The 25,867-nt window shown below is 38.1% G+C and overlaps 1 protein-coding gene across 1 annotated transcript in view; it reads left to right on the forward strand.

Moving 5' to 3' along the window:
- CCDC191 (coiled-coil domain containing 191) overlaps positions 1 to 25,867 on the forward strand; it is a 100,406-nt gene that overhangs the window by 45,488 nt on the left and 29,051 nt on the right. Inside the window, exons 9-13 of the mRNA XM_082655567.1 lie at positions 4,837 to 5,083; positions 13,505 to 13,950; positions 14,761 to 14,873; positions 17,669 to 17,751; positions 18,504 to 18,605. Of these exons, the coding sequence (XP_082511693.1) occupies positions 4,837 to 5,083; positions 13,505 to 13,950; positions 14,761 to 14,873; positions 17,669 to 17,751; positions 18,504 to 18,605 (991 nt within the window). The remainder of the gene's footprint in view (positions 1 to 4,836; positions 5,084 to 13,504; positions 13,951 to 14,760; positions 14,874 to 17,668; positions 17,752 to 18,503; positions 18,606 to 25,867) is intronic.

Raw genomic sequence — 25,867 nt, forward strand, 5'->3', positions numbered from 1 at the left:
AATTTCAATACAATATTGTAATACAATTGCAACATTAACAAATATTCCCGAACTGTAACTAAGGATTCAGTCACTCAGGCAATACAACAAAATTCTGGTATACACGCTAAATTAGACCCTTGGACATGGTGGTATGGGAATTTGAACTATTTTTAAATTCTTTAGCATATTCACTTCTGAAAGTTGGCTCCAGATCTTTCATTCCTCCTCTCTCCCTTCTTCTCTCAATTTACAGCCAGCCCTAGACAAATTGGGAAGAAGCAGGATTTGTTTCAACATCCTCTACCCACCCTTCCTGAGCCTTGTTACTCAGTACCAAATACTTTGGGCCTTTCCTGGAACAGGCTTTTATCTCTTCCCTGTGTCCCTCTGTCCCCTCATGCTCTGTCTCTGTACTCCTCAACTGATGTTATCCCTCCCAGGAAACTTATACATTAATAGGCATTGTCTGGAAACAGTGCCCAAAATGTAAGTGATGGGGATTTGAGGGTACAGTGGCAGGCCAGTAGAAAAACTGGCCCTATGATGTCCCTTAAACCATGGCATTCATTCATTCACTCATTCATTTATTCTGTTTGATAGCATATATTCAGTCAGTCAGCTTTACTGATGCTTACTGTGTACTAGACTTTTTTTGACCATGCCATGAGGCATGCGGGATCTTAGTTCCCCGACCAGGGATTGAACCCGGGCCCCCTGCATTGGGAGTGTGGAGTCTTAACCACTGGACTGCCAGGGAAGTCCCTAGACTCTTTCTTAAGTACCAGCAGGGGTACTCCTGCCTTCTAGGAGTTTTCAGTCTAAGTGAAGAAGTTAAAAATTTACCCAAATACTAAAAATAATTGCAACAGAAGGCACAATAATATAAAAACTTAGGAGTGACATAGACTTGGCTATCATGCATTACAATCCCCCAAGCAGCTTTTTAAAAATAGAAACTCTTTGGTCCCATCTTCTGAGAGAGACAGATCGTGGCTAAGTGGAAGAGAGCACTTTTCAGTTTAGGGGAAAACTGGTAAACCAGCACATATGCAGCTTGTGTGGGAAGAGGCTGGGGTGAACCCGCCAGGCTAGCCTAGGGGTGGGGAGACTGAATTGAAAAGAGACTGTTAGATATTCCCCATTCCCAGCACTCCTGATTTCAGCCTGCGTTAGGACAGTCATTTATGGAGCACCTCTGTTAGTCATGGTCCATTGCCCTTCCTGGGTATCCAGTTGAGAGGCTAGAAATTGCATGGCATCTGAAGCTGATAAAGCTCCTGGTATCTGCCAGAGAGGCAGGAGGACCGGACTTGCATTGACTGGCTCACTTTAAAGCTCTTTAAAACAGAACTGTGTTATCTTCCACATTTTCCCTGGGGGGCTGCCTGGTGCATTTCTGAATGCATTAGCTTATACATTCCTATTCCTGCTGAACCTGCCCGTCCCAAATGCAGCTGTTTGCATCATTGCTATTTTTATGTTCTGTTCAGATTTCAGCACTCAATCAGATCAGTAGTATGTGGTTATTTATTTGTCATTTCTCATTTCCCTTTAAAAAATTCAAGACACTTCTTAGGTATCTAGTAGTCTTGTCCTAAGGTAGTGTTATTACCTTACATGTGAATTTGTTCTATATTTTCAGGTTCTTTTTAAAATTTAATCACATCTTTAAAAACAAAATCCTGTAGGATAGGCAGTATAGGGCTTGTTGTTGTTAGAGTGACACCATCTTTGAGGAGGAATTTAGATACTTTCAGCTGCTTGCCCAGTGTACTATATCTAGTTGGTGTTCTTCTGACTACTGTGTTTTAGAACGTGCATCAATAACTGAGTATCATTTGAGGTGTTGATTCTAAGCATCCTGGTTCATATTTAAATTCCTATTTAAACCTATATATCTTATATTCTTAGTTCTTTAGAGACAGTCTTTCTCTGCATGCAGTTGTATAATTATAATGATCAGTTTATAGACCCTTGCCAGAAATTCCCTGATTTCAGCTTGGAAACATATTGGGATAGGATGTTTTCCATAAAGAAACTCTGTCCTTCATTTTATGATTATCTGGGAACTGTGGAACCATTTCTTTGGGTTAGCGTGCCCAAGTAAATCACATCTGACTAAGCTTTTAAGAAATTTAAGTGATTTTTCACTTTCAGAAATATTTGTGTTTTTAGTGTCATCATTTAAAAAGTATAGAAATGGGGACTTCCCTGGTGGCGCAGTGGTTGGGAGTCCGCCTGCCAGTGCAGGGGACGTGGGTTTGAGCACTGATCCGGGAAGATCCCACATGTCACAGAGCAGCTAAGCCCGTGCGCCACAACTACTGAGGCTGTGTGCTGCAACTACTGAAGCCTGCGTGCCTAGAGCCCGTGCTCTGCAACAGGAGAAGCCACCGCAATAAGAAGCCTGCGCACCACAGTGAAGAGCAGCCCCTGCTCGTGGCAATTAGAGAAAGCCCGTGTGCAGCAACGAAGACCCAACGCAGCCAAAAATAAATAAATAAATAACTTTATAAGTGCATCCATTCTTTAAAAAAAAAGTATAGAAATGAACTTATCTGCAATATTGTCACTCTGCTGAAGTGAACTGCAAGCGAGCAAGAGTACAACCAGTCTTGTCTCTGGATCCCTAGCTTCTGTGTTCTTACCCTTCCCATGAACATAGATATCTTAAGTACATCTTCAAATCTCCTGCATGATCATGATAGAGAGGGCTCTAAACACAATAATTAACATGCAGGTTTTAACCCACCTTTTTTTTTTTACTGTTTAGTCTTTTTGTTATATTTACCAGAAATATTTTTCTCTTTGCCTTTTCATACTGTCCAAATAACCCTCTCCTTGACAGTCAGAACTCCAGTGTGGCTTTTGGCTGTTTATGCTGTAAAAACATGAAATTAACTCATCAGGTAAATTTCACACTCCTCCTTCCTAAGCAGATTGATGTAAATCAAATTTTACATTAATCAGACAGAGCAACATATGTCTTCTAGTCTGTGGAAATACATGATTTCCACTTACTTGAGTAAAATGCCATCAGGTGTTTTGTTTGTTTTACTATTTAGACATTGATATTTTTGGAGCTTTGTTCTTACCCTGTGTTGCTACCTGATTTATTATTCTTATTTCTTTTAAAATTTTTGTTTCAAGGTTATTCAGTCTCAGATACTTTCTTTTTTTATCAAAGTAAAATATTATATATAGATGTTTATTACCACCTATATTGTATTTTTATTATAAAAACCATCAGTCAATCATATTTATTATCTATCATTGCATTAGAAAGAAGCAATTACATATAATGAAATATGCTCTTGGCAGAATTGCTGTTAGCATTTACCCTGAATTCTATTATTTCAGTCAACACTACTCTCACTAATTGGTTGTTTCACCGAACTTCTCCGACATAATGTTAAATTCTGTGACTCTAGAGTAGTATTTCAAGCTAAGGGTTTTAACTCATTAATGGGTCCTAAAATCAGACTCAAGATGAGGCATATTTTTTAAAAAATAGAAAAGATTAGAAAAGAAACATTGGAGTATACCTCTGGTAGTAAGGGTGAATATCGTTTGGTGGAACCTTTGTTTCAATTATATATACTTTCGTTTCATGCACATGTACACACATCAACTTATTTTGAAGTCATAGTGTGACACTTTTTTCTTTAGGTGACAGTCAAAAAAGGTTTAAAAGTCACTTAAGCATTTAAGAACTGTAGAAATGTTCTTCTGACTCATTGGCTTAAAATGTTACAATTTTTTTGATATGACCCCAAAAAGTCCATGAGGTGGGTTAAACATTATTTATGTTTAACAGAAATGGATATGCAAATAGTGTTGTAGAGACCTTATTCCAGTCATCTTTACAAGATAAAATCACGTAGGTATCTAAACAATCAGATCTTAAACCTCGAAACTGACCCCGGTTGCAACGTAAGTTCCAAGCTCTACAGCTCACTTCTTCAGAGACAATAATCATCCACTTATAGATTGATCTCAGAAAGCTCTACACTTGAATTCTCAACTGGCTACCACAAACATGTCTCCTAATGGAGAGTCCCTTTGGGAGGGGAATGTAGCTGGCAGTTCCCAACTCCACTCAGGCACATCCCCTAACATCATGAAGTTTCCAGGAATCAAAAGGAGCTCCTCCTTAGGAAGAGAGTGAATCAGACCCCCTACTAGACTGTGAGTGAGTTCTCTGAGAGTAAGTGCCTTGTGTATGCCCTTCACACATTTCTAATGTTCAACAAGTGTCTTCACAAAGCAGTTCTTCATTCACTCAGTTTATGGCTTTGGTAAATGAGACCTTCTCTATAGAGAGCCTTTCCCTGACCAAGTCCTTCTTCCACAAGATCCACCCTCATAATTTCATGTTGATTTTTATAAGTCTTATACTTAATTATTGACAATTCACTTGTTAAGTTTCGTTCCTTTCTTTTTCTCCCAAACCTCGTCTTCCTTAGATTTGCAAGTATAGCTGAATATCTCCCTCGTGTATGCATATTTTTTAAAAGCAGTTATTTGAATACCTATTCTTTCTGCTCCTTCCCCTCCAAAAGCTTTCAGAAACTATTTTATCGTAATCAGAAAATTTAATATGTCTTTGTGATGTGATAGAACAGAACCGTCATTCTTCTGAAGCAATGCCTTGAGGTGCCAATGACTTCTATGAGCAGACCCTTTGCCTTGGGGAGCTTTATAAAATGATTCCTTTGAGCTTAAATAAAAGAATAAGCTGGAGCTAAAATGGAGCATTTCTGGGACTCCTTTGGACTTGTATTTCATTTCTATTGTCAACCAAAAAGCAGTAAATGGCTTCTTTTTTTTTAATGGAAGTGCTTTGTTTCTTAGAAAACAACAACTGGCCACTGACTATAACTGGAAACAAGTTCTCCGACACCATTTTACAGAATGGCAGCATTGGCATCGTGTAGAGATCCAAAACAGAGAGCTGGCTGTTACAAAGGAGGAAACTAGGAAGAAAATGAATGAGCTGCTGAAGGCAGCATCACTAGGGAAACTCAGTGCAAACGTGTCATCAAGCATCAGTCTACTTGAGGAGGCGACAGCCATGGAAGATCCACCTAGAAATGGAGAGGTAAGTTGCTTTTCCTTTGCTTAGTCTTCCTGCTTTTGAGCTTTATACTTGTATAGCCTGGGGTGTGTTAGCTGTTGTCAGGTTGCGTGGCCTGGGCTATCTAAAAGATGAGAGCTGCTACAGTGCACAAAGTTTATCTTTCAGTCAGTGTTGATTTTCTTGAACTGAATCCTCTTTTATAATCACATACAGACTGGTATAGTTGAAACTTGGTAAAGACGTAATATAGACAGGGAATTTAAAACAACTAAGCGAAAGACTCTTTCAGGAACGGATATATATAGCATTGTTTATAACTCTTGAACACCTCTTATTTGATTGTCAGGCATTTCCTTTCTAAATGAGCTTGTGACTTATAAGACGGGAATGTTTAAGTTTTTATTTTCCTAATAAGAAGAATCATATGTATTAATTGTAGCAATTTGGCAGGAGAAAATGACAGAGGAAAAAGAAAAGTAGGCAATAATTCTATCATTTAGAGATAACCACCAATAAATAACCACATATTGAAGTATAGCCATCTTGTCTTTTCTCTATTCAGGCATATGCAGATTTTTCTCTTTAATGTTGTATTTAGCTTTTAAATTTTCTTCAGTCAAGTCATTGAGGATATCTAATCTGTCATAATACAGGAAAAGGAAGGTCATGTTTTTTTGTTTTTTTCTTTTGCGGTATGCGGGCCTCTCACTGTTGTGGCCTCTCCTGTTGCGGAGCACAGGCTCTGGATGCGCAGGCTCAGTGGCCATGGCTCACGGGCCCAGCCGCTCTGCAGCATGTGGGATCTTCCCGGACCGGGGCACGAACCCGTGTCCCCCGCATCGGCAGGCGGACTCTCAACCACTGTGCCACCAGGGAAGCCCAAGGCCATGTATTTTTTCTTCCTTTTTTTTTAGTTGAAATACAGTTGATTTCCAATATTGTGTTAGTTTCAGGTATACAGCACAAGTGATTCAGTTATATATATATATTTTTCAGATTATTTTCCATTATAGGTTATTACAAGATATTGCATATAGTTCCCTGTGCTATACAGTAAATCCTTGTTGCTTATCTGTTTTATATACAGTAATTTGTATCTGTTAATCCCATACTCCTAATTTATCTCTCCCCCTTCCCTTTTCCCTTTGGTAACCATAAGTCTGTTTTCTATGTCTGTGACTCTATTTCAGTTTTGTATATACATTCATCTGTATTATTTTTTAGATTCCACACATAAGTGATGTCACATAATATTTGTCTTTCTCTGTTTGATTTACTTCAGTTAGCATGATATTATCTAGGCCCATCCATGTTGCTGCAAATGGCAATATTTCATTCTTTTTTATGGCTGAGTAATAGTCCACTGTATATATATACACCACATCTTCTTAAACCAGTCGTCTGTTGATAGGCACTTGGGTTGTTTCCATGTCTTGGCTATTGTAAATAGTACTGCTATGAACATTGAGGTGTATGTATCTTTTCAAATTAGAGTTTTCATTTTTTCTGGATGTATGCCCAGGAGTGGGATTGCTGGATCTGTATGGTAGCTCTATTTTTATTTTTTTAAGGAATCTCCGTACTGTTTTCCATAGTGGATGCACCAATTTACATTCCCACTGACAGTGTATAAGGATTCCCTTTTCTTCACACCCTCTCCAGCATTTATTATTTGTGGACTTTTTGATGATAGCTACTCTGACCAGTGTGAGGTGATATCTCATTGTGGTTTTGATTTGCATTTCTCTGATAATTAGTGATGCTGAGCATCTTTTCATGTGCCTGTTGGCCATCTGTATGTCTTCGGAAAAATGTTTATTTAGGTCTTCTGCCCATTTTCTTTATTGGGTTGTTTGCTTTTTTGATATTGAGGTGTATGCATTGTTGTATATTTTGGATATTAACTCCTTGTCAGTTGCATTGTTTGCAAATATTTTCTCCCATTCAGTGTGTTGTCTCTTCATTTTGTGGATGGTTTCCTTTGCTGTGCAAAAGCTTTTTAGTAGTTTGATTAGGTTTATTTTTGCTTTTATTTCTTTTGCTTTGGGAGCCTGATCTAAGATAATATTGCTATGATTTATGTCTAAGAATGTTTTGCCTATGTTCTCTTCTAGGAGTTTGATGATATCATGTCTTATATTTAGGTCTTTAAACCATTTTGAGTTTATTTTTGTATATGGTATGAAGGAATATTCTGATTTTACTGATTTACATGAGATTGTCCAGCTTTCCCAGCACCACTTGCTGAAGAGACTTTTTTCTCCATTGTATATTCTTGCCTCTTTTGTCATAGATGAATTGACCGTAGGTGTGTGGGTTTATTTCTGGGCTGCCTATTCTGTTCCATTGATCTGTATGTATGTTTTTGTGCCAGTACCATGCTGTTTTGATTACTGTAGCTTTGTAGTATTGTCTGAAGTCTGGAAGTGTTATGCCTCCAGCTTTGTTTTTTTTCTTCAGGACTGCTTTGGCAATACTGGTCTTTTAGATTCCATATAAATTTTAGGATTATTAGTTATAGTTCTGTGGAAAATGTCATGAGTATTTTGATAGGGGTTGCATTTAATCTGTAGATAGCTTTGGGTAATATGGCCTTTTTTTTTTTTTTTTTTTTTTGTGGTATGTGGGCCTCTCACTGTTGTGGCCTCTCCCGTTGTGGAGCACAGGCTCTGGACACACAGGCTCAGCAGCCATGGCTCACGGGCCTAGCCGCTCCGCGGCATGTGGGATCTTCCTGGACCAGGGCACGAACACATGTCCCCTGCATCGGCAGGCGGACTCTCAACCACTGCACCACCAGGGAAGCCCAGTATGGCCATTTTAATAGTATGAATTATTCCAATTCAAGAGCATGGGATATCTTTCCATTTCTTTGAATCACCTTCAGTTTCCTTTATCAGTGTTTTGTAGTTTTCAGTGTATAGGTCTTTCACTTCCTTTTAAGTTTATTCCTAGGTTTTTTTGGACACAACTTTATTTTATTTATTGAAGTATAGTTGATTTACAGTATTGTGCCAATATGATGTAATTTTAAATGGGATTTTCTTTTTTGCTTTCTCATTCTGATATTTCATTGTTAGTATTAACAAATGCAACAGATTTATCTATGTTAATCTTGTATCCTGCTACCTTACTGAATTCCTTTTTTTTTTTGGCCATGCTACATGGCATGCAGGATCTTAGTTCCCCGATCAGGGATCAAACCCATGCCCCCTGCAGTGGAAGCATGGAGTTTTAACTACTGGACCTCCAGGGAAGTCCCCTTACTGAATTCATTTGTTAGTTCTAATAGTTTTTGTGTAGAGTCTTTATTGTTCCCTGTATAGAGAATCATGTCATCTGCAAATAGTGACGGTTTTACCTCTTCTCTTCCAATTTGGATACCTTTTATTTCTCTTTCTTGTTGATTGCTGTGACTTGGACTTCCAATACTGTGTTGAATAGAAGTGGTGAGAGTGGGCACCCTTGTCTTGTTCCTGAATTTATTGGGAAGGCTTTCAGCTTTTCACCATTGAGTATTATATTGGCTATGGGTATATCATAAATGGCTTTTATTATGGTGAGATATGTTCCCTCTATACCCACTTTGATGAGAATATATTTTTCTACTTAATAATAACGTAATCTGTTTTTCTAAAATTATTTTCTGCAATATAACGAGAATTTTCTGTGTCACTAAATCTACTGCAACAGTAGTTCCCAACTGAGAGTATAACACAGAATCAGACCTACTAAATCAGAATTTCTGGGTGTGGGGCACCATACTTTTTTTAAAGTTCCACGGTGAACCTGATGAATAACCCCTGGTTAAGGACTGTCATTCTGTGCCATCTTTTTTAATGGCTGCATGAAATTCTATCATGAACCACGAGCTAGACTGTATACCTCCTTCTTTGTTGCTGGACATTTAAGTTGTTTCTAGTTTGCCACTATTATAAACAGAGCTTCAGTGAACAAGTAGCTAAGTCTTTGCACACATCCATAAGGCTTTACTTAGGATAAATACCTAAAAATAGAATGCATATTTTAAAGACTTTTACCAAATTGCCCTTCCAGGAAGGTTGTGTCAAAGAAGTACCTGTTTTCCTGCCTGATAACATATTTATCATTTTTGCCAAGTTGACAAGTAAAATATTTTTTGTGTTACTATTGCTTCAACATTTGCATTTTTTATTACTAGTGAGGTTAAACATTTTTTATATTTTCCATTTACATATATATATGTATCTGAAAATGGGTATAGAAAGATGAATAGTGATACCTTTTATCCATTTTTATCCTTGAATATATATCTTTTTCTTGTTTATAGGAGCTCTTTATATTTTTAAGACTATTGATGCTTTTATTATTATATATTCTGCAGGTTTTTTTCATTGTTTTTATTTGTCTTTTTGGTTTATTTATGGTGTTTGGTACTATATACAGTTAAGTTTTGTTTTATTTTGTTTTTAATTATTTGTCTGTCATATATGAATACAAATAACTTTCCTAGTTGTACATTTATTTTATTTATTTTTTTAACATCTTTATTGGAGTATAATTGTTTTACAATAGTGTGTTAGTTTCTGCTTTATAACAAAGTGAATCAGCTATACATATACATATATCCCCATAACTCTTCCCTCTTGCGTCTCCCTCCCACCCTCCCTATCCCACCCCTCTAGGTGGTCACAAAGCACTGAGCTGATCTCCCTGTGCTATGCAGTTGCTTCCCACTAGCTATCTATTTTACATTTGATAGTATATATAAGTCCATGCCACTCTCTCACTTTGTCCCAGCTTACCCTTCCCCCTCCCCATGTCCTCAAGTCCATTCTCTACGTCTGCATCTTTATTCCTGTGCTGCCCCTAGGTTCTTCAGAACCACTTTTTTTTTTTAGATTCCATATATATGTGTTAGCATACGGTATTTGTTTTTCTCTTTCTGACTTACTTCACTCGTATGACAGTGTGTAGGTCCATCCACCTCACTACAAATAACTCAATTTCATTTCTTTTTATGGCTGAGTAATATTCCATTGTACATATGTGCCACATCTTCTTTATCCATTCATCTGTCGATGGACACTTAGGTTGCTTCCGTGTCCTGGCTATTGTAAATAGAGCTGCAATGAACATTGTGGTACATGACTCTTTTTGAATTATTGTTTTCTCAGGGTATATGCCCAGTAGTGGGGTTGCTGGGGCATATGGTAGTTCTATTTTTAGTTTTTTAAGGAACCTCCATACTGTTCTCCATAGTAGCTGTATCAATTTACATACCCACCAACAGTGCAAGAGGGTTCCCTTTTCTCCACACCCTCTCCAGCACTTATTGCTTGTAGATTTTTTGATGATGGCCATTCTGTCTGGTGTGAGGTGATACCTCATTGTAGTTTTGATTTGCATTTCTCTAGTGATTACTGATGTTGAGCATCCTTTCATGTGGTTGTTGGCCATCTGTATATCTTCTTTGGAGAAATGTCTGTTTAGGTCTTCTGCCCATTTTTGGATTGGGTTTTTTGATATTGAACTGCATGAGCTGCTTGTGAATTTTGGAGATTAACCCTTTGTCAGTTGCTTCATTTGCAAATATTTTCACCCATTCTGAGGGTTGTCTTTTTGCCTTGTTTATGGTTTCCTTTGCTGTGCAAAAGCTTTTAAGTTTCATTAGGTCCCATTTTTTAATTTTTGCTTTTATTTCCATTTCTCTATGAGGTGGGTCAAAAAGGATCTTGCTGTGATTTATGTCATAGAGTGTTCTGCCTATGTTTTCCTCTAAGAGTTTGATAGTGTCTGGCCTTACATTTAGGTCTTTAATCCATTTTGAGTTTATTTTTGTGTGTGGTGTTAGGGAGTGTTCTAATTTCATTCTTTTACATTGTACATTTATTTTAAATTCTGTGCTCTAAGTTCAGAATTATTAATCTGTAGGGAAACCTATTTAACTCATTTTCTTTTTTCTTAAGTTTTATTTTATATTGGAGTATCATTGATTAACAATGTTGTGTTAGTTTCAGGTGTACAGCAAAGTGATTCGATTATACTTATACATGTATTGATTCTTTTTCAAATTCTTTTCCCATTTAGGTTATTACAAAATATTGAGCAGAGTTCCCTGTGCTATGCAGTAGGTCCTTGTTGGTTATCTATTTAAATATAGCAGTGTGTTTATGTCAATCTCAAACTCCCAATCTATCCTTCCCCCAACCCTTCCCCTGCCACCTTCTACATAATGCCTTTAAGTATCAATACTTAACTCAAATGTGTGAAGTTAAATTGAACACTTGGATGATTCCCAGCCTTGCTTTTTATTGTGATTATTGTTATTACTGCCAGCAAGTAGGCTGGTTTTAATTCAAGCTTAGTGTCTCAACAAAGGGGGATCATGAGGATGCTTATTTGGTCCCTTCCCCTAGGCAATTTATGTAACTTTGTGTCAGTTAGATAATCTTGTTTCCATTGAGACCCAAGAGAATCTTATCAGTTCCACCCAATAGCTCTGTGGAACCTTTTACCTCACAAAGTTCCACTATTATCTTCAAATGGAAAATGTCAGCAGAAAGTCTTTTGTTACCTGCATAAAACAGAAAAATTACTAAATGTATATATATAATTTAGACTCAAGAGAAATGTCTCCAGATCTCTGAAGTCAAGACAAAAGATTTTATCAAGAAAAGATAAAATTGTGAAAAATAGAGCAAATTAAAATAAAAGGCTATAATAGACTCTATAGTTTACTGATAAATTCTGATCTTGTCCAGAGTATATAGTGTAACATGAACAAATGACAATATAAAATCTATAGTTAGATGTTCATTAATTGTACGGTCACAGGAACGCACAAACCCATATCTCATACCTTGAAATTTTTTGAAATTATCAGTTAGCTAATAGGTGATTTTCTCTAATTGAGCCAGACTGTTCAGTCCTGTTCTATTAAGTACAGTCTGTACCATTAAGATTTTCTTTCGTTCTCTTATTTTCACCTTAAAAAGTTACCATGATCCAAAAGAAATCTTGTTGCTATACTCAAGGCTTTTACAGTCTTGCTGGGTTAATAACGTATCATTACCACAAAGTTTAAAAGGGCCTAAAACACAAACCCTGCTTGACGCTAAATTGCTTAAGCAGGTGTTCTCATGAATAAATGTCCACTGACATTTCTGAAATAAAAGATATTTTTAAAAATATTTAACATTTCAGAGTTTCCATATATCACATCTTTCACTTTGGCTGAGTCTATGGAAAATATTTCCATCATTCTGAAAAATATGTTTGAGTTCCCAAATATGGCGCCCTGTTAGAGCTAGAAGCTTCTAAGATAATAAGATAGTTCACAGTACTTTTTTTCCTTACACCACTGCAGGTGACAGAATCAAAAACTGGTCAGAGCTTAGAGCATGGAATCAAACTATTCTAGAAGAAACATTTTAACTGTGACACTATTTTAGCCAGGATAAATTTTTCTGATTAAGAATTCTGCATCTTTCCCATCTGTATAGAATTTGTAATTGAGTATGACACCTCAGTGTGTTAAATGAGATTTATGTGATAAACCTTTGAAAACTATTAAGCCATATGCTAATACAAAATATTATTAGGTAGCATTATTCTTATATAATGCAGATATTTGCCCAGTGATCGTGGGCTTGCAAATATTTCCCATAAATAAATTGTTTGGGAATAGCTGGATTAAAGCTGTATGCTTTAATCTAGGCCTTGATCCTGAAATAGATACCCTGTGATTAATTTACTGGTGGCAAGAGAGACATTGAAAGAGCTCTTATTAAAGAGCTATTGTTAGGGGGGGTGGGAGGGAGGGAGACGCAAGAGGGAAGAGATATGGGAACATATGTATATGTATAACTGATTCACTTTGTTATAAAGCAGAAACTAACACACCATTGTAAAGCAGTTACACTCCAATAATGATATAAAAAATAAATAAAAATAAAAAAATAAAGAGCTATTGTTATTATTAAAGAGCTATTATTGATTTGTAAAGTTATTCCTTAGTTTTCAAACAGTCTTGAGAAACAGTATATACTTTGCCACAATATTTTCAATTTCCTGCAAAATTCAGGGTCAATTCATGCAGATTAAATTCCTGGAATATATATCTGGAGTAATCATGCCTAATTCACAAACAAACTATCCAAATTAGATATTTCTAAGAGCACATTTTTCTGATTCCACATATCCTGGCCATGGCAGTGGTTTGTATGATTGTACCCACTCTCCCACCAGCTTCTGTGGTGAGCAGCAGGGCACGTTCTAAGAGTGACTCACGGGGCTAAGGCTGGTGGCTTCTGAGATGGTCAGGCCAGGAGCACAGGGCAGCTCTGGCTGGGGTGCAGGGCAATTGTGCCATTAAACAGAACAGTGCTGACCAGGTAGAGTTGGATCTCACCAGTACAGTCCTTTAAATAGCTGAGCTATCACACGTTCCTTCTCTCTCAGGCGGCTGCCATCCCCTCTTTGTGGGAAAAACCTCCCTTGGGGACCAATGGTTATGTGCCCAGCCCCCACCTAGGAAGACCAACAAAGGACATCTTGCAGGTTCCCCTCCAGAATGTCCCTCTGGATACATCTGACACTAAACCGCACAAGGCCCTAGACACTGAGCCCTCCCAACAGCCTGGCAACAAAGAGAAGCTCAGAACCAGCAGCCAGAAAGCAGAACCTATGTGCATGGGTCATTTCCATAACCGCCACATCTTCCAGCAACAGCTGATTGAAAAGCAGAAGAAGAAACTTCAGGAACAGCAGAAAACAATTCTGGAGCTGAGGGAAAACCAGCGGCTGGCAGAGGCTCGGCGGGCAGCAGGGCATGCTGACACACAGAGCTGCCTACTGTCAAACCCCGGAGAAGATGAACGAAAAAGAACCTGCCAGGTGCTTCCAAAGTATGTCCATTGTATCAGAACACTCTTTGGACTCTTTATTTGGGGTTTTTTACTTTGTGATCGAAAGGCTCCTGAACTTTACCCAGCGTCCGGACTCTACAATTACTCCTTTTCTTTTACTGTGCACTCGCAAAGCAGAGAAGCCCCGTGCGTGGTGATTGGTATGTGACAGGTACCAAAACGTATGTAAGGCAAGTGGCTGCCTCTAAGGATCCCGTTATATAGTTAGCATTTGTATGGTGGCTGCCTTTGTCTGAGGAGCTCTGTCTATACTGTAGCAGTACTATACCAGTAAAAGAGAAAAATGCTTACTTGCTCTAACTCAATTTCTGGATTTCTGAGTATGTTTAGGGCTGAGAACAAGGTCAGACAATATCAGGTCCAAATGGAGCAGCCTTTGGTTATGGCCAGTTACCTAGCTTAAGTCTGTAGTTGTTTGAGATAAAAGTAAACATCTTTGAGCCTAGAATTAGAGTCCAAATTTCTCAAAAGCTATTTAAGATGGTTTTAGACGTGCTTGTGACATACTCAGTATGTGTGATAAATGGTAGGATAAGAAGTGGGTGATGTATTGATTTGAAGCACTGGGATGGGAATCAGAGCGCCTGACTCACATTGTAGACTCAGGCCAATCACTCGACCTTTCCACACCTCATTACACCAATTTATTGAATGGGTATAATAATACATAGTTATTTCAGAAAGTGAGGATTAATTAAAGTTTGTAAAAGGTGTTGAGTTCCTCAGGTGCAAGGGCTTTGAATGAAGCTAGTGATTGGTCTGAATTCTGTTCCTTTTTTTTCCCCGCAGGTCACCTGTTGCTTCCCCTGGGACTGAAGGTAGTAGAAGTGACTCCCGAAGTTCTCTGTCTGGACCCAGAAGGAATCCAAGGCAGCTGATGGCACCCCATCCCATACTGAAAGGCAGGGCTGTCTTGGTGGGGCCTTGGTTGTGGTTATCTTTCCTCTTGGAGTAGAATGTGTTGGGACTGAATCCTGGCAACTCTTGGGTTTTGAGACTCGGCAGAACCTAGTCAAAGTCTAAGATGGGTAGACACATGAGAAGTGGATACACCAGAGAATGCCACGACTTTTTCCTACCCTTTTTGCCAAACTTTCTAGTCTTCCTAGCCAATACAAAAACAAAAAACAAACAAACAAAACATTGCTGAAAGTTTTAAGCATTTTTCTGTAATTTGGATTGTGATTTTAGAAATGGGACAATTACACAAATAAAAAATTCCATGTAGCTGCTAAGAATAAACCCTGATAAAGATCACCTATCACTGTACTTTGTTAACATTAAAATATTGATCAGTTTACAGCAATCCACATCAAGTTATTACATCATTTTATAATGGGTTGTGCCTTGATGATAGGCTTTTAGAATGAAATCCACAAACCAGACATTTAAAAAAACATTTTTTTTATTGAGGTATAGTTGATTTACGATGTTGTATTAGTTTCTACTGTACAGTGGAGTGAAGTAGAGTTCCCTGTGCTATACAGCAGGTTCTTATTAGTTACCTATTTTATACATATTAGTGTATATATGTCAATCCCAATCTCCCAATTCATCACACCCCCTGCCACTTTCCCCCCTTGGTGTCCATACATTTGTTCCCTACATCCATGTCTCTATTTCTGCCTTGCAAACCGGTTCATCTATACCATTTTTCTAGATTCCACATATATGCGTTGGTATATATTTGTTTTTCTCTTTCTGACTTACTTCACTCTGTATGACAGTCTTTAGGTCCATCCACGTCTCTACAAATCAAACCAGACATTTTAATAACATTCTTGATGTGCATAGAAATCATTATTTAAACCAAACCATACTATGAGAATAGAAGTATTCCTTAGAACTCCCCTAGTGAATCTGCCAGTTGTTTTTACTCTGTACTTAGTCATGCACTGAACATATGTTTATATGAAGTGGTAGGCATTTTGACAATTACATTGTGGTTTGTAAATCTGATCTTTCATCTATGGTAAGATTGCTGCCCTAACAGGAAGTGATGTCACCTGAAGGACACTGTGCCTGAAGTCCATTCCTGTTAATGAAGAAATCAGCCATCTTTACATTAACTCTCTTCCAGGTCAGCAGTTTATGCCCTCTTTGTCCACCAATGAGGATGCTCAGGAAATGCCCAGTTTGGTGTGATTATTTTTAAAAAATTATTAGCTGATCAAAGACTTTGCATGTTTTAGAACACCTGGTTACTTTTCAAGTAGTCTTTAATGACTGGCTCTAGAAAAGATGGGAAAAGGCCATATTACCACAGACTCTGCCTCTCGGGGCTCTCTCACTTTAATCCTCTAGTCTATTTCTGCCCCCTTAAAGAGAGTCTCATTCCTGCCATCTGTGCCAACCCCACTATTCTTTTTCCAGCAAAGCAGACACTTAATATCTGTAAGAAATAGCCTGGCGAGTTTTTTGTTTATTAATTCTTGAAACTTGGACTTAAATTTTCTTCTCTGTAACATAGCACAAGGAACCGAAAGTAACCATTGGCTGACTTAGGTGAGCAGAACTTGATACTCTTCCCACCCATGCCCCCCTGCCTATGAAACCCCAACTGGTGACAGAGTCGTATTGTCAAGCCATCTTGCACATTTGCTTGTTTTGGATGGATATTTAATAGACTGTCAAGAACAGGAGTCTGACACTTGAATTCATTCAGATGCCAGTTCTTCAGATGCCTAGTACGATTCCATTTCCTGTCCATCTGGATATCCAGGCCTTAAAGCTAGTTTAAAAATGTAATCATTATGACCCCAAACTTCAGTTTGTTTGTTGTCATTGTTGTTACATATACAGACATATGTATAGTGACTTAGGAAAAAGTAGCAAACTCAGTGGGATCTGAGGAGTGATTCTATTCTCAGAGTATTTGTTAGATGTAATTAAAGTTTTCTACATTCATTAAAAGAATTATCAGATTAAAATTCTGGTTTCTGGGTTTCACGTACTAAAAGTATCATCAAGACAGATTATCTTGTTTAAACCAGTGAACAGTTATTCTAATAGAAATGTGAACAAAAACATAATTAATCTGAAAATTGTTCATCATTGCTGAGGATGAGATTGTAGGGCTTTAACTTGTAGGGCGTGTGTGTGTGTGTGTGTGTGTGTGTGTGTGTGTGTGTGTGTGTGTATACCTACAGTTTTTGTAATTATATATATATATTTTAAATTTTATTTATTTATTTGTTTGTTTATTTATTTTGGCTGCTTTGGTTCTTTGTTGCTGTGCACGGCTTTCTCTAGTTGCTGCGAGCGGGGGCTACTCTTCGTTGTGGTGCACGGGCTTCTCATTGCGGTGGCTTCTCTTGTTGCAGGGCACGGGCTCCAGGTGCATGGGCTTCAGTAGTTGTGGCACGTGGGCTCAGGAGTTGTTGCTTGTGGGCTCTAGAGTGCAGGCTCAGTAGTTGTGGCACACGGGCCTAGTTGCTCCACGGCATGTGGAGCAGGGCTCGAACCTGTATGTGCCCCCTGCATTGGCAGGCGGACTCTTAACCACTGCACCACCAGGGAAGCCCGTAATTATATTTTTATATAAATGTTATGCACACACATATACTTCTGAGATTGTGAACATTCAACTTAAAAGAAAACTTTTAACAATAACACTAAATTTTACTATAAAATGGAGACATTTCTTTTGCAGCATTCCTTATATTTTTTATATTGGATCTGCATTACTATTTTCTAGCCATGGAAGAGAGAGCAGTTCAGCGAGCTGAACGTAGGCGGATCTTGGCAGAGAGGAAGAAAAAAAAAGAAGAGGAGAAATTGGTAATAAATCAAGAATGCAAAGTGAGGCAAGAAAAAGGATTTGTATAGGTCTTTATTAAAAGATGAAACCTAGCTTGTTTAAGACCGTTAAGGCAATAGTGTAACACCAACTTTGGATATGGCTTTTTGCCTCCTGGCCTGAACTCTGTGATAATTTTAGGAAAATGAAGGAAAAAAACATCAGCATCATTAGTATAGCAGGAAGGAAATATTATGAAAGTTGTTGGGAGCTGGCAACTTAGGAGATTTACACATAACCAAGACTAATGTGTTACAGGTAAATGTCCAACCTGATAAGTTTACAAAGGTGAGTAATTCTTATCTTCCAAAGTTTTGACCTGGACTGCCAGAAGTAAATTTTGTACCTACTAAGAAAAAATAAATAGTTCTAACAGCTTTGGGGTTTTTTGGTGAAATGGAAGAAAAAATTTTCTTACGCTATATATAGTTTGGACTTAGTATTTCATAAATGAAAATAAGAACTAAAAAGTAATCATTTTGTAATGAAAAGTTAATGGTCTTATTCATGCTTAGTCTCATCTTCCCAAGTAGAAGAGAATTCTTTTGGAGAAACATTTAGGTTACACTACTGACCACCTGCTGGTCAGGCTTTCTACTTTTAACACAAAGTACAGGCTTCTTCCAGAGACTGGGCGAGCACTGTGGTAGATACTTGACTTTCCTCAACATAAAAGATCTTATTTCCACACAAATTGAGGGTTCTGATTTTTACAAATTCTAATCTTGATCAGGCCCAGTTAAAGGCCCAAGAGGAGGAGCGTCGGAAGAGGGAGGCAGAAGAAAAGGAGACTCAGCTTGAGAAAAAACGAGAAGAGAAGAGACTGAAGAAAATGGTTAGTAGTTTCTATTTGGTCAGCCACCTGTCCTTTGAAGCCTATTGTGTGCCATCCTGTGGTCCTGTGCACCTTCCCTCCGGAGAACTTCAGTCTGGAACACTCTTCTCTCGCCTCCACCCTTTCTCTACCTTATTTAATGAAAACCTATTCATTCCTCAGATCTTAGCTCAACATGGTTAGCCTTTCCTGCCTTGTCCCACCCTCCTCTCTATCCAGAGTTAGCTTAGGTCCCCCTTTATGGACTCTGAGTATATCTTCTTCAAAGTACTACCAGGGCTTATAATTATGTATCTGTTTCTTGATTATCTTATTCATTTCTGTATCCCCAACTAAACCGTAATCTCCCTAAGAATAAAGGGAGCGCTCAGATGTTACTCACTATTGAACTGGCTAGTGGTAGAAACTCAGAAAATCTACTGAATGGATGAAAAATGAATGGACAAACAAATGAACAAATGGAAGAAAATACAGAAGAAGTAAGAGATAAAGCTGTTACTTTCAAGGTTATTAAATTATAGTTGGAAAGATAAGGCCTAAAAATACACACCTGTCAGAGAGAATATAGTACAAGCATATGCTGTCCTGTGCCTCACAGGCCAAAAGAGATCAAGAGAGTTATATGAACAGGGCCAGATCCATGAAGATTTTGGAGAAATCAGAAGTATTTTCATAGAGGAGGGATTTGAATTGGAAACTGTATTAGCCAGGGTTCTCCAGTGAAACACAACCAATAAAATATATGTATAGGAAGAGATTTATTATGAGGAACTGGCTCACAGGATTATGGAGTTGAGAAGTCCCAGGAGCTGCTGTCTGCAAGCTGAAGACCTAGGAAAGCTGGTAATTCCAGTAATTCCAGTCCAAGTCCAAAGGCCTGAAACCAGAGGAGCCAGTGGTATAAATCCCAGTTCAAGGGCAGGAGAAGACCAATATCCCAGCTCAACAGGCAGGCAAGAAGCAAAAAAACAGGGAAATTCCTCCCTCCTCTGCCTTTTTGTCCTCTTCAGGCCCTCAAAGGACTTGATAATGCCCACCCACATTTGGGAGGGCAGCCTGCTTTACTGAGTCAACAGATTCAAAGGCTAATCTCGCCTGGAAACAGCCTCACAGACACACCCAGAAATGTTTAATCTGGGAACCCTGTGGAACAGTCAAGTTGACACATAAAATTAAAATCATAAGTCCATGCCTTATCAACTTGGCACCCATATACATCTCCCTAAACCATACCTAGTCTCCAAATAAACAACAAGATCATAATTCTGCCTAACATGATACAACTATCCTGCATACAACTGAAAATGAACACCTCTTCCCCAGAAGAGGAGGTAAAGTCCTTGAATGATGTTTATTCTTCTCCTTGCTAACCATGACACAAAGTCAATACATCTTATGGTTACATGATTAGGGAATAAGAGTGAAAAGAAATCAAGATACATATACACACAAACGTATTCATAGCAAAATAAGAAGGGAATACTCATGACCATTACAGTCTTCATTTCTGTAACCGGTCAAGTCGATGCAGCTGGTACTTATAGTTACCTTCTTCCACTACCCACTCTATCCTTTGTCTTCAGCAAGCATCGCTGCTAATCATGGGATGACCTGAACCTTCACTCCTGAAAGGTCTGGCCCGTTAGTAGTCCAGCATGGATTGGGTTGTAGTTTTCCTTTCACCTTAATCACAGGGCATGGTAATACTAAGAGATACCCTAAGGGGTCTCCTATAGTCCAGGCATACTCTTCCTCACCTCCATTGTGGAGTAGTAGTTCTATTGCCCCTAGTAGCCGGGGTCAGTCACCCCAGCCAGCACTTCCTTTTTTACCTGTTGATTCAGAGGCATGAGGCGCCCACAATGATTAGGTGGCATTCTTTCCAGTTCAGTGGAATCATTTTATGTCTCCTTGTGGAAGCATTTTCCCATTTTGAACCAAGACCTCTAGGCCAACAGAACATAAATTTGTGGGAAAAGAAGCAAAAATTTTGCTAGTTACAGTGGTGCCACTCCCACTTCCACCCCTTGCTTCCTGGACCCCATGAATACTGGCTATGGGAGAAACAGTACCATGTACTAGCTGCTGGTTCAGAGCATATACAGACTTCCAGAGAACCTAACCCCAGACCTACAAGGTACTGCCACCTAGCTGGTGTTGCAGCTGAGTCTTCATAAGGCCATTCCACCATTCTGGCAAGCCAGCTGCTTCAGGATGGTGGGATACATGATAAGACCAGTAAATTCCTTGCATATGGGCCCTTTTCTGTACTTTTGCTGTAAAGTGAGTTCCATGATCAGAAGCCATGCTGTGTGGAAATCATGATTGTGAATAAGGCATTCCGTAAATCCAGGGATGGTCTGTAAGTCCATGGATGGTAGTTTTGGTAGAAATATTACGGGGAGGAAAGGCATGTCCATATCCAGAGTAAGTGTCTATTCCAGTAAGAATAGAACATTGCCCTTTATATGATGGAAACAGTCCAATATAATCAGCCACCTGACAGCTGTCTGATCAACCTGGAGAATGGGGCCGTATTGAAGACTCTGTGTTAGTTTCTCCTGCTGCTGGTAAATTGGGCACTCAGCATGGCCATAGCCAGTTGGCCTTGGTGAGGGGAAATCCATGTTTCTGAGCCCATGTATATCCTCCATCCCTGCCATCATGGCCACTTTGTTCATGAGCCCATTGGGCAATGACAGCAGTGGCTGGGGGAAGAGGCTGACTGGTATCCACATAATGGGTCATCTTGTCCATAGAGCAAAAGGCATATATAATTCATCCTTTGCTAAATCAGCCAAAGAAATCTCCAGAAACAGCTCAGTTACTTCCCTTAAAAACTACCTGAGGGGGGCTTCCCTGGTGGCACAGTGGTTGAGAATCTGCCTGCTAATGCAGGGGACACGGGTTCGAGCCCTGGTCTGGAAAGATCCCACATGCTGCGGAGCAACTAGGCCCGTGAGCCACAACTACTGAGCCTGCGCGTCTGGAGCCTGTGCTCCGCAACAAGAGAGGCCGCGATAGTGAAGAGGCCCGCTCACCGCAATGAAGAGTGGCCCCCGCTTGCCGCAACTAGAGAAAGCCCTCGCACAGAAACAAAGACCCAACACAGCCAAAAATAAATATAAAAATAAATAGATTACTATTAAAAAAAAAAAAAAAAAACTACCAGAGGGGTTCTAAGTGAACATTTCCCCAACATGTGTTCTGTGTAATCCTAGTAGTTCCTGAGATATTAAGTAGTTTTGAGAAAATACAAATTCTGTGGTCAAAAAAATTTGGTAAATGCTGGTTAAAAAAATCAAGTTAAACAAGTTTCATTATTAGCTGTCTTCTCAGAACCTTTAACATCCTACCAGGTATTATGAGTCTCCAGAAGAGGGACAGTGTGCCAAGCAGTCACATATGGCTGACCAAAGAACCCTTTTTATAGAGCAGCCAGCAACATCTCATGAAGAACTGGGGGCATGCTACTGTAAAGAAGTGAGACCATTTAAAAAATACACAGTACAGAACATTTCTCCTCTCGTATCTGTTCATTGTAGAACACCGGAGAAATACAAAAAAGATGGGGGAAAATAATCTATGAGGTAACTACTCTTAATATCTTAGAATACTTACTTCTGTTCTTTTATCTCGATGCATCTCTCTCTTTTAATAGTTAAGTTGATAATTTGTGTGTGTAGGTGTATATAGTTTTTAAGCTGCTTTTTACATTTAGGACTTTATCATGAGTATTTTCACTTGTTATTCAGAATTCTTCAAAACCTTTTTATTTATATGCTGAAGGCCATTTTTTTAAAAATAGCCTTTTTATTCTGAAATAATTTGTTTCTATTCTTCTGTTAATATTGCTTCCAGTTTTTAGCGATTATGAATAAAGCTGCTACAGACATTCACATGTAGGTTTTTGTTTAGACATAAGTTTTAAATTCACTTAGGTAAATACCTAGAAGTGTTGTTCCTGGGTAGTATGCTAAGTCTATGTTTAACTTTTTAGGTAACTGCCAAATTCTCTTCCAAAGTCGCTGCATTGTTTTGCATACCCACCAGAAAGTTCCTCTTGTTCCACATCCTTGTCAGCAATTGTTATTGTCCTTTTGTTTGTTGGTTTGTTGGTTTGTTTGTTGGTTTGTTTGCTTGTTTTTTGCATTTTAAGCATTCTAATAGGTGTGTCATGAGTGGTATCTCATTGTGGTGTTTATTTGCATTTTCCAAACAACAAATAATATTGAGCATCTTATTTGTTTACTTGCCTTCTACATGTCTTATATGGTGAAGTGTCTGTTCAGATCTTTTTGACCCATTTTTCAATTGAGTTATTTTCTTATTGAGTTGTTATTTCTTATTGCTTATTATCTTATTATTTCTTACTGGGTTTTAAGAGTTCTTTATATATTCTGGACCAAGTCCTCTACTAGATACGTGACTGCAAATATTTTGTCCCAGTCTGTGGCTTGTATTTTAATTCACTTAAAAGCGACTTTCACAGAGGAAAAGTTTTAATTTTGATAAAGTCCAATTTATTGATTTTTTTTTTCTTTCACTGGATGTGCTTTTAGTATTGTATGCAAAAACTAATCTCCAAATCCAAGGTCACTCGGATTTTCTCTTATATTTTCTTCAAGAAGTTTTATAGTTTTATGTTTTACATTTAGATCTGTTGTCCATTTGGAGATAATTTTTGCATAAGGTGTAAAGTATATAGACATCCATTTGTTTTGCATATAGACATCCATTTGTTCCAGTATCATTTGTTGAGAAGGCTCTCTTTTCTCCATTGAATTACATTTATACTTTTGTCAAAAATCAGTTGACTGCATTTATGTGGGCCTATTTCTGGGCTCTATTCTGTTCTGTTCATCTTTATGTGTAGTCCTTTGCCAGTACCACATTATCTTTGATTGCTGTAGCTTTATAGTAAATCTTTCAGTCTCACAATGTGAATTTTTCCACTTTATTCTTCTTTTTCAGAATGTTTTGGCTATTCTAGTTTCTTGTTCTTTCTATATAAATTGGCAATCTTGTCAATTTGTATAAAAAAGCTTGCTACATGTGGGACCATATTGAGATTGATTGGGATCATATTGAATGTAGATCAAATCAGGAGAGTTGACATTTTAACAACATTGGGTCTTTAATCTGTGAACATGATATAGCTCTCCATTTATTTAGATCTTTGATTTGTTTATGAGTATTTTATAGCTTTCCACATATCTTATATATTTTTTGTTAGATTTATACCTAAGTACTTATTTTTGTGGTGCTATTGCAAATGACATCTTTTTAAAATTTCAGATTCCATTTATTCATTGCTAGTAGGTAGGAACACAGTTCATTTTTGTATGTTGACCTTGTATCTTGCAACCTTGCTAAACTCACTTATGCATTTTAGGAAGTTTTTTGGTAGATTTTTGGGGGGGGATTTTCTACATAGTCCACCATATTGTCTGCCAATAAAGGCAGTTTATTTCTTCCTTTCCAATCTGTATGCCTTTTCTTTCTTTTTCTTACCTTATTGCACTAGCTAGCACTTCCAGTGCAAGGTTGAATAGTACTGAGAGAAGATATCCTTGCCTTAGTCTGGATCTCAGGGGGAAGATTGAGTCTCTCACCATTATTGTCATATATTTTACTTTTATGTGTATTATAAATACCCATCACCTTGTCACTGCTATTGCTTTATAGTTATATTTCAGTGTATTTAAAAATAAGCTGAAAATTATATTTTACATTCATTTCTTCCATTTCTGGTGCTCTTTATTTCTTTGTGTAAGTCTAAGTTTTTAAGCTATGTCATATTCCTTCTGCCTGAAGAATGTCCTTTGACATTTCTTACAGGGTTGGTCTACTGTTAATGAATTCCCTTATTTTTTACTTGTTTGAGAATTCTTTATTTTTCCTTCCTTTTTGAAGGGTATTTTCACAGGGTATATTGATAGAATTCTGGTTTTACAGTTTTTTTTTTTCAACACTTTAAAAATGTCATTCTGTTGTCTTCTTGCTTGTCTGGTTTCTGGCAAGAAGTTTGCTTTAATTCTTATATTTGTTCCTTTGTAGATATCGTAGTCTGCTCAGGCTGCCATAACAAAATACCACAGGGCAGGTGGCTTAAACAACAGAAATTAACATTCTAACAATCCAGGAGGCTGGATGTCCAAGATCAGGGTGACAGCATGGTTAAGGCCACCTTCTCAGTGTGTCATCGCATGTCCTTTCCTCGGAGCATGTACACAGAGAGGGAGAGAGACAGTGTGGGAGCTCTCTGGTGTCTCTGTTTATGAGGACACTAATACCACCCTTAGAACCTCATTTTACCTTAATTACTTCTTTAGCGGCCCCATGTCCAAATACAGCCACACTGGGGCAGTGGGTGGTGTGGGTTTAGGACTTCAACATATGAATCTGGAGGGGAACAAAAACATTAAATCCATAAGAGTAGGTATGATGGGTTTCCTCCAGCTGCCTTCAAGATTTTTTCTGTCTTTGGATTTTGGCAATTTGAATATGATATGTCTAGGTATAGTAAGTTTGTTTGTTTGTTTGTCTTCCTTGCTTGGTGGCCTCTAAGTTTCTTAGGTATGTGGTTTTGTGTCTGTCTGTAATTTTAGGATATGTTTTACCCATTATTTCTTCAAATATTTTACCTGCCCCATTTTTTCTTCTCCTTCTGAGATTCCAGTTACGCTTGTATTGCATTGTTTGATATTGTCCCACAGCTCTTCAGTGCTCTGTTGTTTTTTTTTCACTTTTTTTTCTCTTTGCTTTTCAGTTTATATAATTTCTATTGCCCGAACTTCAAGTAACCTGATACTTTCCTCGGCTGTATCAAGTCTAGTGATGAGCCTATTGAAGGCCCTCTTCATTTCTATTACCGTGTGTTTTTGATTTCTCGCATTTTCATTTTACTCCTTATTATAGTTTCCATATGTCTGCTAAGATTACTTATCTAATCTTGAATGATGACTGCCTTTTCCATTAGAGCTTTTAATATTATCATAAGTTATTTAAAATTTCCTCTCTGATAGTTCCAACATCTTTCATATTTGAGTGTTGTTCTAATGATGGCTTTATCTTTTCAGACTTTGTTTATTTCTTGTCTTTTAATATGTCTGATTTTTTTGTTGTTGAAAGCCAGACATGTACAGGGCAATAGAAACTAAGATAAATGGGCCTTTAGTGTGGAGATTTGTGTAATGTAGCCAGGCGTTGGGCTATGTTTGAAGTTTGTTGTTGCTATGGTTACCATTGTTGAGGTTTGT

This window comes from Grampus griseus (genome assembly GCF_964374135.1).
Source record: "Grampus griseus genome assembly, chromosome: 5".
Lineage (NCBI taxonomy): Eukaryota > Metazoa > Chordata > Mammalia > Artiodactyla > Delphinidae > Grampus > Grampus griseus.